This window comes from Clarias gariepinus, chromosome 6, assembly GCF_024256425.1.
Source record: "Clarias gariepinus isolate MV-2021 ecotype Netherlands chromosome 6, CGAR_prim_01v2, whole genome shotgun sequence".
NCBI lineage: Eukaryota > Metazoa > Chordata > Actinopteri > Siluriformes > Clariidae > Clarias > Clarias gariepinus.
In genome coordinates, this window is record NC_071105.1 from 5,788,827 (window position 1) to 5,801,866 (window position 13,040).

The following is a 13,040-nucleotide window of genomic DNA, read 5'->3' on the forward strand; positions in this document are numbered from 1 at the left end:
TAAAGTTAGTTATTAATACAGACAAACATGCAGACTGTTTTGTATCGTTTATTTAGATTATGTTTTTATAATCTAAAACATCTAAAATATGTTTTTATAACAAAGCATATTATCTTCATAATGTGAAATTTTAAAATATATTTTAACTAGTATAACTAGCCATGCACATTTAAGGTTACTGTTGATTTAAAGCTTCATGTTTGCAAATTTGTAAGCTGCAGCTTTAAGAACCAACATGGCCGACAGACTCCGCCTCCTGACTTTTACAACTTCATGATTCAAGACACAGATAGATCTTAATGGGTTAAAACATAGACAGTGGTTATATATCTGAGATGGTTAAAAACGGTCTCTAAGGTAAGTTGAACTAATGATGTGTAAATGAGCTGTTTGGTTTAGAGTTAGTGATTTAAAAATCACAAAAGCTGTAATGCATTTCAATCATGTGCATGTAAACTCCAGTGCATGTGAACAGCACTGATCTCATCAGTCCTCAGTTTAGTAAATGCAGTGATTAAGTATTTAATTATTTCTCTGTAATTTAAAAATCTTTTGGTGTACAGTGTGTGGCTGATTGTTTTTAACATGATGAATGTGAGCAGCAGTGGTGTTGTTTATTCCCTTCTGGTGTTGATATGTTGTGAGCGTAATAAAGAAGTTGCTCATGTCTTCTTCATTCAGTGATGGAGTGATTCAGGATCTTAATACAGTTACGGTACACCGTAAACAATGCTGCCTATTCCTGCAACCATTTTTTTCTAGTACAAGTTCTAGTCAAAAAAGAAACAGCTGTAAATAGTTGAATACGAAAGTATTGTGTGAAATATATACCGCCGACATTTTTCCAAGGATGTAGCTGCAAGTTTTACTGAGGATGACTGCAGTGTCTCCTGAGCTTTAGGGAAACAATAACCAAAAAAAAAAACATATTAAAACATTTAATACACCTAGGGCTCAGAATGCTGCAGGCTGGGTAAATCAGTTTGTGTGTATATAATCACATAATACATATAATATACTGTATATATAATGTTTATGACCAGATAAACCTGTCAATCGGCCAGTGACCTAAACTGGCTTGTTTTCAATTTGTGACGTTACAATATCAATCTTTGTGTTTGACTCTTGTATTTGACGCTGGTTCATATTATTTCCAGTGCCTTGCAAAAGTATTCATAGCCCTAGAACTTTTTCACATTTTGTCATGGTTACAACCACAAATGTAAATGTATATTTTATTGGAATAGACAAACACAAAGTGGCACATAATTGTGAAGTGAAATTTTTTTTTTAACGGTTTAATTTTTAAAAACATTTTCAAATAAATATCTAAAAGTGTGGGGTGCATTTGCACATCTGGAAGGTAAAATTCTTGCTTATTTTTCTTTGCAAAATAGCTTAAGCTCAGTCAGATTGGATGGAGAGAGATTGTGCACAGCAGTTTTCATGGCTTTCCACAGATTTTTAATTGGATTTAGGTCTGTTCTTTGACTGGGCCATTTTAACACACACATGTGTTTTGATCTAAAACTTTTCATTGTAGCTCTGGCTGCACATTGAGGATCTTTGTCCTGCTGGAATGTGAACCTCCACTCCAGTCTTAAGTCTTTTGCAGACTCTATTGCTTTGTATTTGTCTCCCTTCATCTTCCCATCAACTCTGACCAGCGTCTCCGTCCCTGCTAAAAACAAGAATCTCCACAACATGATGTTGCCACCATTAAAGAAAATTATAAGACAGTTGCAGTTTGCCAGAAGTCATGTGAAAACATGTGGAAGAAGGTGCTCTGGTCATATGAGACCAAAATTTAAGGTTTAAGCCTAAATGCAAAATGCTATGTGTGGCGAAGCAACTAACACAGTTGTAAAACTGCAACCTTCTTATAACTTTCTTTCACCATTGGTTTTCTTAATGGCACTTCTACATGAAGGCCAGATTTGTGGAGTGCATGACTAATAGATGTTCTGTGAACAGATTCTCCCGACTGAGCTGTGGATCTTTGCAGCTCCTCCAGAGTTACCGTGGGCCTTTTGGCTGCTTCTCTAAATAATGCTGTCCTTGCCCATCCTGCCAGTTTAGAGGGGGGTGGCCACGTCTTGATGGGTTTGCAATTGTGCCATACTCTTACCATTTTCGGGTGATGCATTGAACAGTGCTCCGTGAGATATTCAAATATATTTTTATAACCTAATCTTGCTTTTACTAAAACAGGGGAAAATGTAATATTGAATATACAATCATGATACTTATTGCAATTTTAATTAAATCGACACAGGTATGGTGATGATATCATATCGGGAGGTGACTGGTGGTCCCTAATAGCTAGATTGATGGATAATAAAGAGAGCCTGTATCAACAACTGAATGACTCTTATTCACATCATTGTGTATAGACATTCACTAATTAAGGTTTATTTCACTGTGGTGGTGCAGTATGGGGATGTGGTCAGCTCCCATGTAGTCAAGGTATGGGTATTAGTCACAGTATCGTAACATATCGTTAAGGGGATCCCAACATTCATACAAATTGAACAAAAAGCATAATGAATTTTGATTGCTCAAAAGACTAAAATCAAAAAGGCTCTTTACAATGTGAATAATGTTTGAAATGTGTTTTCTTTCAGGGCAGGATTCAGTTTAGGATTGAAAGCTTTTTGGCACCGACATCTAAACAGCAATCTACTTTTGTTCTCAGGTATGATTAACTTCCAAATCTGATTCAACTGATTAACTTTTATATATTATTTAATCCATGCCCGATGCTGTACCCTGTATTGTTCTTGAGACCACTGTGTCCAGCAGACTCGGCCACAGATCCATACCGTGCAACAGCCTTCTTAAGAAGTAAAGACGTTGGTGAGCCTTCTTAATGGTGCTGCTTGTGTTTGTTGGCCATGTGAGGTTGCTAGAGATGTGTAGACCCAAGTATTTATACATGGTCACCACCTCCATAGCTTTACCTCTTACAAAAAAGAAAGGAGATGTGTGACCTTCCCTTTTAAATTTACTTTTATCTCCCTAGGACCTGTACTATGATGTTTTCTGGGCCTGCTGCTTTACAAGAATTGATCCTTTGTAGCATTCTTCTCACATACAGTGTAGACACCGTAAAGATATAAACAGCAACCATGTCATCGAATATCAACAGTATTTGTTGATATAAATGCAGAGTCCTTCTCCATGAGTTTTTCCTGACAGCTGATTGCAGTCAGCTTGGGAGAATAGTAGCCCCTCAATCTAGTAAGCTGAGTTCGGCCTGTTGACGTTAAGCCATGTCTCTATCAGAAAGCGTGCACAACAGTTCTGCATTTTTATGTAGCTGTTCAGTCGGCACCACATTAGGTCTATTTTGCTGTCATATACATTGCTTCCAAGATCTTTTGAGCTGGTGTGTATAACTTCTCCAGACCACTGTCCGCAAAATCCTTAGTCTCCCCAACATTATTTTTACTTCCAGTTCTAACCTAGTGCTGTGGTTAGCAAGTTGAAATAATACTGCCGAATTACATTTTATTACAGTTTGCTCTGAGAAGCTTCTACACTGCTGTGCACCACCATGACTGTCGATTAGTAGTCCAATGCCTTAAACTGCCTAAAACTCAATAATTGTTTGGTGAACAGTTTACACCTGAGCACTGTTACCATGCAGGGTGATGTCGGAGGCAAATTTAATGCAGTCGGTTCTTGTTTGCATGATGCCATATACAATATCTTTTAAAAATATATCAAAATACCTTAGAGTTAATACACCACCAGAGTAGGAGTTTAATTTCCCTAGGGGTACGACAGTAATTGCATTTTGTGCAAAAAGCACAAGTAAAGCTTTAGCAAGTAAATCCTTATTACTGAAATTGGAACTACAGGTATATACACTGATTATCCATAACATTATGACCACTGACAGGTAAAGTAAATAACACTGATCACCAACTATACACCAGTAAACTTGTGGCAGGAACCTCACTAATGCCTGCAAGGAGCAGAGGCCAGCCTGTCCAGTCCGATCCCATAGAAAAATTGATGCAGCACAAATCGCTAAATTAAATTAATACAAGCTACAATATAAAGAAATCAGAGCACTCAGTTCATCACCCGTTATGAGGCCCAGCATGGAAGAAGTTTAAGATTGTTAATCCAGCTCCCAATTTCCTCGAATAAGCATTAGAATACCCCAGACAAATCAGTCTGATCCATGGACGCTTGACCTCACAACCCACGGCACTCCAGGGATCTGTCACTAATGTTCAAATGCGAGACACCAGAGCATACCCTCTGGGGTTTTGAGGAGTCGTGCGCTGGTGGTCAGAGCTGCCCAGTAATACAAGGGAAACCTGCAGAATATTAGACTTAAGGTTTTGTAATGTTATGACTGAAAGGTTTTATTTAATTATACACCAATCTGTCACGCATAAAGCAGGCACAAAAGTTTGGTGTTTTGGTCCAGCAAATATTCAAACATTTCCATATTTCTCACCTGAAAAAGCTAGAAAGCTTCCTGCATTTAGCTGGGTAATTTAACAATTTGGCTTTTCTATGCCTAGTCAGCATTGTGTAAACTTCATGGCCACGTACATAGACGTACTACCATGTGTAAAAGTAGGCCCTTTCAGTCTTTTACTGAGTTACAAATCAAATCAAATTCAAATTTTATTTGTCATGTACACAGTCATACACAGTACAATATGCAGTGAAATGCTTTTTCGACTACCAGTGACCTTAAAATAAAAGCTTAAACATAAGAAATAAAAGGTAATACGGTAGAAAATAAAGTTAACTGGTAAAATATACTGTACAAGTAAAAATAAAGATATATTGCAGTAAAAGAAATATTGCAGAAAAATGAAATTAGCTAGTAAAATATATTGTGCAATACAAATAAGAACAAAATGTATATAATATAGAAATATAAAAGAAGAAAATAGAAATTTGTCCATATAAGAAATGTAAAAATGGCTGAGGTGTGCAAATATGCATAAAGTGACTTCTTAAAGTGTCTTATTATTAAAGTGATTTGTGCAGTGGTCCATAATGAAATTATAAGTATATAGTGCAAAAAGTGTGCATGAATGTGTCCATAGTGGCCATGAATGCCCAGTCAGTGTTGGATGTAAAAGAGATATTAGTCCTGTATTTGTTGTGGTTGAGAGACCTTATGGCCTGCGGAAAGGAGCTCCTCCTCAATCTCTCTGTATACTGTAGGTCTTTAGGGAGCGGAATCGCTTCCCAGACCGCAACAGAGAGAACAGTCCATTGTTGGGATGGCTGAGGTCCTTCACCATCTTCCTGGCCTTAGTCCAGCACCGTTTGCTATAGATCGAGTGCAGGTCAGGGAGCTTGGTGCGGATGATTCGTTCAGCTGAACGCACCACCCTTTGTAGAGCTCGTCTGTCCTGCATTGTGCTGTTCCCGAACCAGGTTGTGATGTTTCCCGTCAGGACGCTCTCTATGGTGCAGGAGTAGAAATTTCTGAGCACCTTGAAGGGCAGTCTAAAGTCTCTCAAGTGTCTGAGGTGGTAGAGACGCTGCCGGGCCTTTTTTACCATGGTGTTGATGTGACAGGACCATGACAGGTCCTGCGTGATGTGAACACCGAGGTATCGAAAGCTGTCCACTCTCTCTCTGGGCTGCTGTTGATGACTGGGGTCTGGTAGTTCCTCTCCTGCTTTGTACAAAAGCACAATCAGCTCCTTTGTATTGCTGATGTTCAGGAGGAGATTGTTCCTCTGGCACCAGTTCTCCAGATTTCCAATCTCCTCTAGGTAGGCCGACTCATCGTTGTTCGTGATCAGGCCCACCACAACAGTGTCGCCAGCAAACTTGATGACGGCGGTGGAGTAGTAGTGGCCACGCAGTCAAATGTGTACAAAGAGTACAGCAGGGGGCTCAGAACACAGCCCTGGGGGGCTCCAGTGCTGAGAGTGAGGGAGGCTAAGACATGACCGCCCATCCTTACTGCCTGTGGTCTGCCAGTTAGGAAGTTGGAGATCCACTGGCACATAGATGAACTGAGTCCCAGGTGCTCCAGCTTGGTGGTGAGTGTGGAGGGAATTATGGTATTAAATGCAGAGCTGTAGTCGATGAAGAGCATTTTAACATAATTCCCTTTTCTAGTGTCCAGGTGAGTGAGTGATGTGTTACACTAAAAGACTCGGTATGCAGGCTGCCAAACACCACATTCAATCTAGTCACATAACATCAGCTTCTGTCATCTGTAGAGAGTTGACAAGGGTTGGGTACCATGGAAACCAAGTTCAGGTGCTAGCTGGTCTCAGTGTGTCAGGTAGTGAAGAAATTAAGTCTCTGACCAGCCATTTAAAGGACTTCTTCACTACTGAGGTGAGGGCTACAGGACAATAGTCATTGAGGAAAGCAGCATGGGGTATAAAAGAAACAATGATGGACTCCTTAAAGCATGTGAGGATCACCGGTTGAGATAAAGAGAGGTTGAACATCTGTGAACACAGGTGCTAGCTGGTCTGCGCAGGCTTTGAGGATTCGACCTGAGAAGCCGTCTGGTCCTGCTGCTTTCCTGGTGTTCACTCTCCTGAAGGCTCTCCTCACGCCATGCTCGGAGATGATGAACGTGTCATTAGCATCGCTAGCACCTTTAGCTGCAGCCTCGAAGTGAGTATAGAAGGTGTTCAGCTCATCTGCCAGAGTCACGTCTGAGTTCATCTTACTGGATGTTGGTGCTTTGTAGGCCGCTATTGTCCTTAGTCCCTGCCACGGGCTCCTACAGTCACTCTGTTGGAGCTGTGACTCTAGTTTTCTCCTGTAGCGTTGCTTCACCTCTTTCACTGCCTTCCAGACGTTATATGACGCAGCCTTGTACGGGTCCATGTCCCCCGACGCAAGTCCTGCATTATACTGTAGGCAGCGGTGCGAGATCTCAGATCATCGCAGATGGTTGTATCCACCTACGGCTTCTAATTGGGAAACCTTCAGATGCTTGTTTTTACCACGGTATCATCCGCTAGTTTCCCGACGAATCCCACAAGGCTTCCATAAACACGTTGTTATCGGAGCTGTTCCAGGACATGTACCAGTCTGCGTCAAGTGCGTCCTGTAGCGCAGCCACCGATTCGGTCGTCCAGCGCACATTCTCCCTCTGAACCGAAGCTTCCTGTTTGAGCCTTTGTATTTTGGCATGAGGAGATGGTAGCATGGTTGAATTTTTTAAACTGGGATTGTGTGGTGGGCAGATTTCCCCTTGGCGATTTTGGACCCAAGCTTATGGATCACCCTGTGTAAGTACGCATTAGAAAAATAATCTACTTACCCGTCTGAAGATCCATGGCTCTTCTGTAGTCTACTGCAGGCAGTGAAATAGAGTACTGAGTCTTCTCCAGCCCTGGTTTAATTAAATACCCACCCCCTTTCCACACACACACGGTCTACCGAAAGCAGTAAATACTGTGTTAGATTGATGGGTTCGAGCAAAGGTTTTTAATGTGTGCACGTGCTGGCTATAAGCCTGCTATCACACATCTTTAACAATACTTAAGCAACCCTTATACAACTCATCAGTAATTGCTTCAAAGTCATCCTGGATTGCCACTGAAATTAATGGGAGCGAGAGCTTCAGCCACTGCACTGACAGGTTCTTGACTCTTCGCACCGCTTTCTTTATGTGTAACATAGTAACATAAGATACAAAGCGAACTAATTTCTAACAGAAGACTGAATCCCAAAGGCTTTCTATTTAACGCTATTTGGGATTCAACCCTGGAACAGTTAGTTAGCTTGAGGTTATTTTAAATTGAAGTAAGTGGAAATATGAAGAGAAACTTAGGGGATTTATAGGACTGTCCACCTCCATAGCTCCATCTTCATCTTTTGGGTACAAAATTAAAAACTACTTTTACCCCTGCCTACAATGTGGTGTTGTGGCAGGCTGAGTGCATGCCATACAGGCGTAGTAATTTGTAATTTGGGTTGGTGAATTTGTCATTATCCGAATATGTTTTAATAAAAAAAAATATATTTTTTCTTCAATTTCTGTGAAGTTTGCACTCTGCACTCTGCAAACACCCAGACCAATTTAATCATCATATGTCAGCTGCTAGTTGTTTTCTACACTAAAACAAATCACAGGGTGATGAGACAGCATAAAAATCTGGAGGAAATTGCTTTTTGCTAAAAAATTACTGCTTTTTACATTTTTTTATCTTAACGTCATGTGGCATACACAACTAAAGTTTTTATCTTTTTCTGGTCTAGGAAGAAATGCCTAATTGCACGTCTTCTCATGCTTTTAATTCTGCGAACACACCAAGGGATCCCAGTATAATAAAATGAATAAAGATTAAAGAAGAGAATTCAGTCTCTACTTTTCAGAATCTCCAGCTGTCAGACAACTATAGTACATCTGGTACTTGCCACACTTGCAGACAAAAGAAAAATACAATTTACCTCTGCTCTGAGTTTTAAAAATTGCTGCTTAGAGTGTGGGATGTCTTTCAGCAATAGTGGAAATGTAGTGAAACACCAGTGGATTTACTAAAGAGAGAGAGAAAAGCCCTATTACATCAAAATGAGTTTTACTAAGGAGAATAATCTTCAAACACAGCCAGAAGAAAAGTCGTATCACTGTACAGAGTGCGGAAAGAGTTTTAGGTTTAAAAGAAGTTTGGTTAGACACCAGCAGATTCACACAGGTGAGAGGCCTTACTGCTGTACAGAGTGCGGAAAGAGTTTTTATCAAAGGAGAACTTTAGTGATACACCAGCGCACTCACACTGGAGAGAGACCTTTTTCCTGCTCACTTTGTGGAAGGCGTTATACTGAAAAAGGATCTTTAGTGAATCATCAACGCACTCACACTGGAGAAAGGCCTTATTCCTGCACCGAATGCGGAAAGAGTTTTTTTCAAATTGGAGGGTTATTAAGACACCAACGGATTCACACTGGAGATAAGCCTTATTACTGCGCAGAGTGCGGAATGAGTTTTAAACAACAGAGTCATCTCCAAAAACACAAGCGCTATCACACAGGAGAGAAGCCGTATCACTGCTCAGAGTGCGGAAGGAGTTTTAAACTCAAGGAATGTTTGGTAATACACCAGCGGACTCACACTGGAGAGAAGCCGTATCACTGCTTTCAGTGCGGCAAGAGTTTTAGGGCCCGAGGTAATTTTGCGAGACATAAGCGCGTTCACACCGGCGAGAAGCTGCACCACTGTTTACAGTGCGGGAAGAGTTTTTTTGACAGAAGTAGTTTATTGAATCACGAGCACACTCATACAGGGGAGAAGCCGTATTACTGCGCAGAGTGCATGAAGAGTTTTAAAACCAGGAGAGCTTTAGTAATACACCAGCGGACTCATACTGGAGAGAAGCCGTACCACTGCTTACAATGCGGCAAGAGTTTTACCAGCAAAAGATATTGTGCGAAACACAAGCACATTGACACAGGAGAGAAGCCGTATCCCTGCACAAAATGTCGGAGGAGTTATAAATCTAAAGAACATTTAGAAATACACCAGCGGATTCACACTGGAAAGAAGGCGTATCACTGCACAGAATGTGGAAAGAGTTATACATCTAAAGGATATTTAGAAATACACCGGCGGATTCACACTGGAGAGAAGCCGTATCACTGCTTACAGTGCGGCAAGAGGTTTAATTACAGAAGTAATTTTGCAAGACACAAGCACATTACCACAAGAGAGGAGCCGCATCACTGAACAGAATGCGGGAAGAGTTTTAACAGAAGCATGTCCAAAGCCATCATTGCGTTCGTTTAGCTTTACACTTCTCAACACAGTCAGGAAAAAGAAATCTTAAGACAAACTATTGTTGTCAGACATATACGAGAAGCTGCATGAACTCTGTGGACTAAGCTTCATTTAAACATGTACATTTAAGGCATACAGATGAATTGTCAAGAAATTTTATTATTATTATTATTATTGGTGTGATACTGGCATCAAGATTTAATTTACACTAGAACTACATTTAAACAAAAGATCAAAGAGTCTCTTCATTCTCTTCATCTCTCAGAATTCTCTTCATCTCTGTTCATTTTTTAATGTATTAGTATTGTTAAAACATCTCAATGTTTTTCAAAAACGATAGATGCAAATGTCCATGTTTTCATTTAGTTAATAAATTTTTGAATGAATTAATATACCATGCTTTGTTGTAAAAAAAAAAAAAAAATTCTGAATAATAATGCAAAACAGTCTGCATAGTTGTCTGTATTATAATTACAAAGGTCACACATTTTTCTTATCTGATATTTTACCACATTATTTAAATTTACAGAAAAAAAAGTGCTTTGAAGTTTTCGTCACTGAATAGATACTTACACTGAGTTACTAGGTTATTAACTAAGTGCCATCACTTAGTGGTGGGTGGTACAGGGGGATTAGTCCGAGTGTGAGTCAACAATATATACCATGATTTGTTGTAAAAAGAAATTTGAATAATTAATACAAAACAGTCTGTTTAACTTATCCGCACTCTGGCTGTAGAAATTTATGAACTTTTAGACAAGATAAATATATGATTTTCTACCATAATCTTCTTTTCTTAATAAACTTTGTCCATATTTACATTTTTTTTTTTTTTTTTTAACTATGTGCCACTTTGTGTTGGTCTATTCCAATAAAATACATTTACATTTGTGGTTGTAACCATGACAAAATGTGAAAAAGTTCAAGGGCTATAAATACTTTTGCAAGGCACTGGAAATAATATGAACCAGCGTCAAATACAAGAGTTTAACATTTAACCAAAGCAGCACATATTTCCTTCATTTCAGCTTTTAACGCACACGAAGATTGATATTGTAACGTCACAAACTGAAACCAAGCTAGTTTAGGTCACTAGCAGATTGACAGGTTCATCTGGTCATAAATATTATATATACAGTATATTATATGTATTATGTGATTATATACACACAAACTGATTTACCCAGCCTGCAGCATTCTGAGCCCTAGGTGTATTAAATGTTTTAATATTGTGGCGTGGGCGGGGCGGCGGCTGACGACCAGCATGCCTTGCGGGGATGTCGGTGTGTGTTCACCATGTTGGGGAAAGGTGTTCTGGTTAGTGGCTTAGGCCCTGTTGTGTGTGAGGTGGGTGTGACGTGTGAAATGTGCTCCAGTTCAAGCTAGTGCTGAATTGGATGTAGGCTCCTGAGTGAAGGTGCTGCTCATGCCTTACATGCTGTGTGCTTAATAAAGTACTCCCAGCCATTGCATTGGGTAGCAAATAAGCTCACTCGTCTCTCCAGCATTCTTCCCGGCGTAAAAACGCTACATTGGTGTCAGAAGTGGGATGGAGAATAACGGGTTCGAGCGCACAAAGGAGGACCTTCTAAAAATCCAAGCGGGCCGCTGAGTAGCGGAGCGACTACTCGCGCAGAAGAAGCGCTTTCCTGGCGGAGCTAGCGCGAGCACACCACGTAAACCAACGCGGAGCGGGAAGCAGAAAATCCCGGCGCTGGATCTCGGGGCGGACGCTGGCGCTGCGCAAGCGCCGGAGCAAGATACAGCTCCGTGCGCCGTTAGCCGGCAAAGCGACCTGCCGCTGCGCGAGGCTGAGCGCGCTGAGCCCATATCGGCGGCACATCGCGGCGGAAGAGCCGAGCGACCGCCCGCAGCTCAGTTGCGCTCGGTTCGTGAACCTAGCCGGGGACAGGGCTACCCGTCGCGGCTAGGCAACGAGCAGCTCTCCGACGTTTCGCGGCGAGGCGACGGCGCGGGTGCCCGTAAGGAGGCGCTGCGCGAGGTCGAGCGCGCTGAGCCCATAATGGCGGCACATCACGGCGAAAGAGCCGAGCGACCGCCCGCAGCTCAGTGGCGCTTGGTAGGTGAACCTAGCCGGGGACAGGGCTACCCGTCGCGGCTAGGCCTTGACACCGCTTCCGAGATTCCGCGACGACGCCGAGGCCAGGGACCGCCGGACTACCACTGCAACGTTCTCAGGCCTGAGGGACAGCCGGACTACCGCTTTAACGTTCTCAGGCCTGAGGAACAGCGTACACCAGCAGCCGCTAACCTAGCGCCGGGTGGACGGTTGGGGAGCCCCGCGGAGTTTTACATCGACTGTGTGCCGGACGGCGTCTTACTGCGGGCGCTCGTGGACACCGGCTCCACTGTTTCCCACGGGTTGTGGAACTGTGAACCGCTCATCGCCAGGCAGAAGGGCCCCACCCAGCGCTCGCGGGCACCACCGCTGCAAGACTTTTGGGTGGGGGCACCTATGGGGCGAATGGGCGTGGACACTCACAGCCAGCTCGGCTCTCCGATGTCATCTACCGGGTGCGGTTGGCAGGGCGGGCACGAGTTTTGCCCCACCGGGACCGTCTTGCGCCTCACCAGCCGCACGCCGGGGAACCATCGAACTCTGGAGGCCGGACCGCCTCAGGACTACATTCGCGTTCACCCCTCACCTGCCAAAGGACGCCGGCGTTCCCACCGCCAGCGCCGACCGCCTCCACGCCTCCGAAACGGAGTTCGTCATGGTGACCAGGGACGGTCACAGCTCGGGTGGGGGCAGTGTGGCGTGGGCGGGGCGGCGGCTGACGACCAGCATGCCTTGCGGGGATGTCGGTGTGTGTTCACCATGTTGGGGAAAGGTGTTCTGGTTAGTGGCTTAGGCCCTGTTGTGTGTGAGGTGGGTGTGACGTGTGAAATGTGCTCCAGTTCAAGCTAGTGCTGAATTGGATGTAGGCTCCTGAGTGAAGGTGCTGCTCATGCCTTACATGCTGTGTGCTTAATAAAGTACTCCCAGCCATTGCATTGGGTAGCAAATAAGCTCACTCGTCTCTCCAGCATTCTTCCCGGCGTAAAAACGCTACAATATGGTATTGTTGTTTTTTTGTTATTGTTTCCCTAAAACTCTGAAGACTCTGCAGTCATCGTCAGTAAAAGCTTGCAGCTACCTCCTGGAAAAAATGTCAGAGGGAGAAGAAATCGCAGGCAAAAAAAAAATTAAATTTTTGCATTTCTCACTGTATTTAACACAATACTTTCGTATTCAACTATTTATGATCTAATAATCTAAGTGTAGTACAAAAAAAGTTTACAG

At 42.6% G+C, this 13,040-nt stretch overlaps 1 protein-coding gene across 1 annotated transcript; it reads left to right on the forward strand.

The window, feature by feature from the left end:
* Positions 1-253: 253 nt before the first annotated feature.
* Positions 254-10,704, forward strand: LOC128526350 (zinc finger protein 585A-like). The gene is made up of 3 exons (XM_053498131.1): positions 254-357; positions 2,625-2,695; positions 8,221-10,704. The coding sequence occupies exon 3, from the start codon at positions 8,534-8,536 to the stop codon at positions 9,683-9,685; it is 1,152 nt and encodes a 383-aa protein (XP_053354106.1). The 5' UTR covers positions 254-357; positions 2,625-2,695; positions 8,221-8,533; the 3' UTR covers positions 9,686-10,704.
* The last annotated feature ends 2,336 nt before the right edge of the window (positions 10,705-13,040 follow it).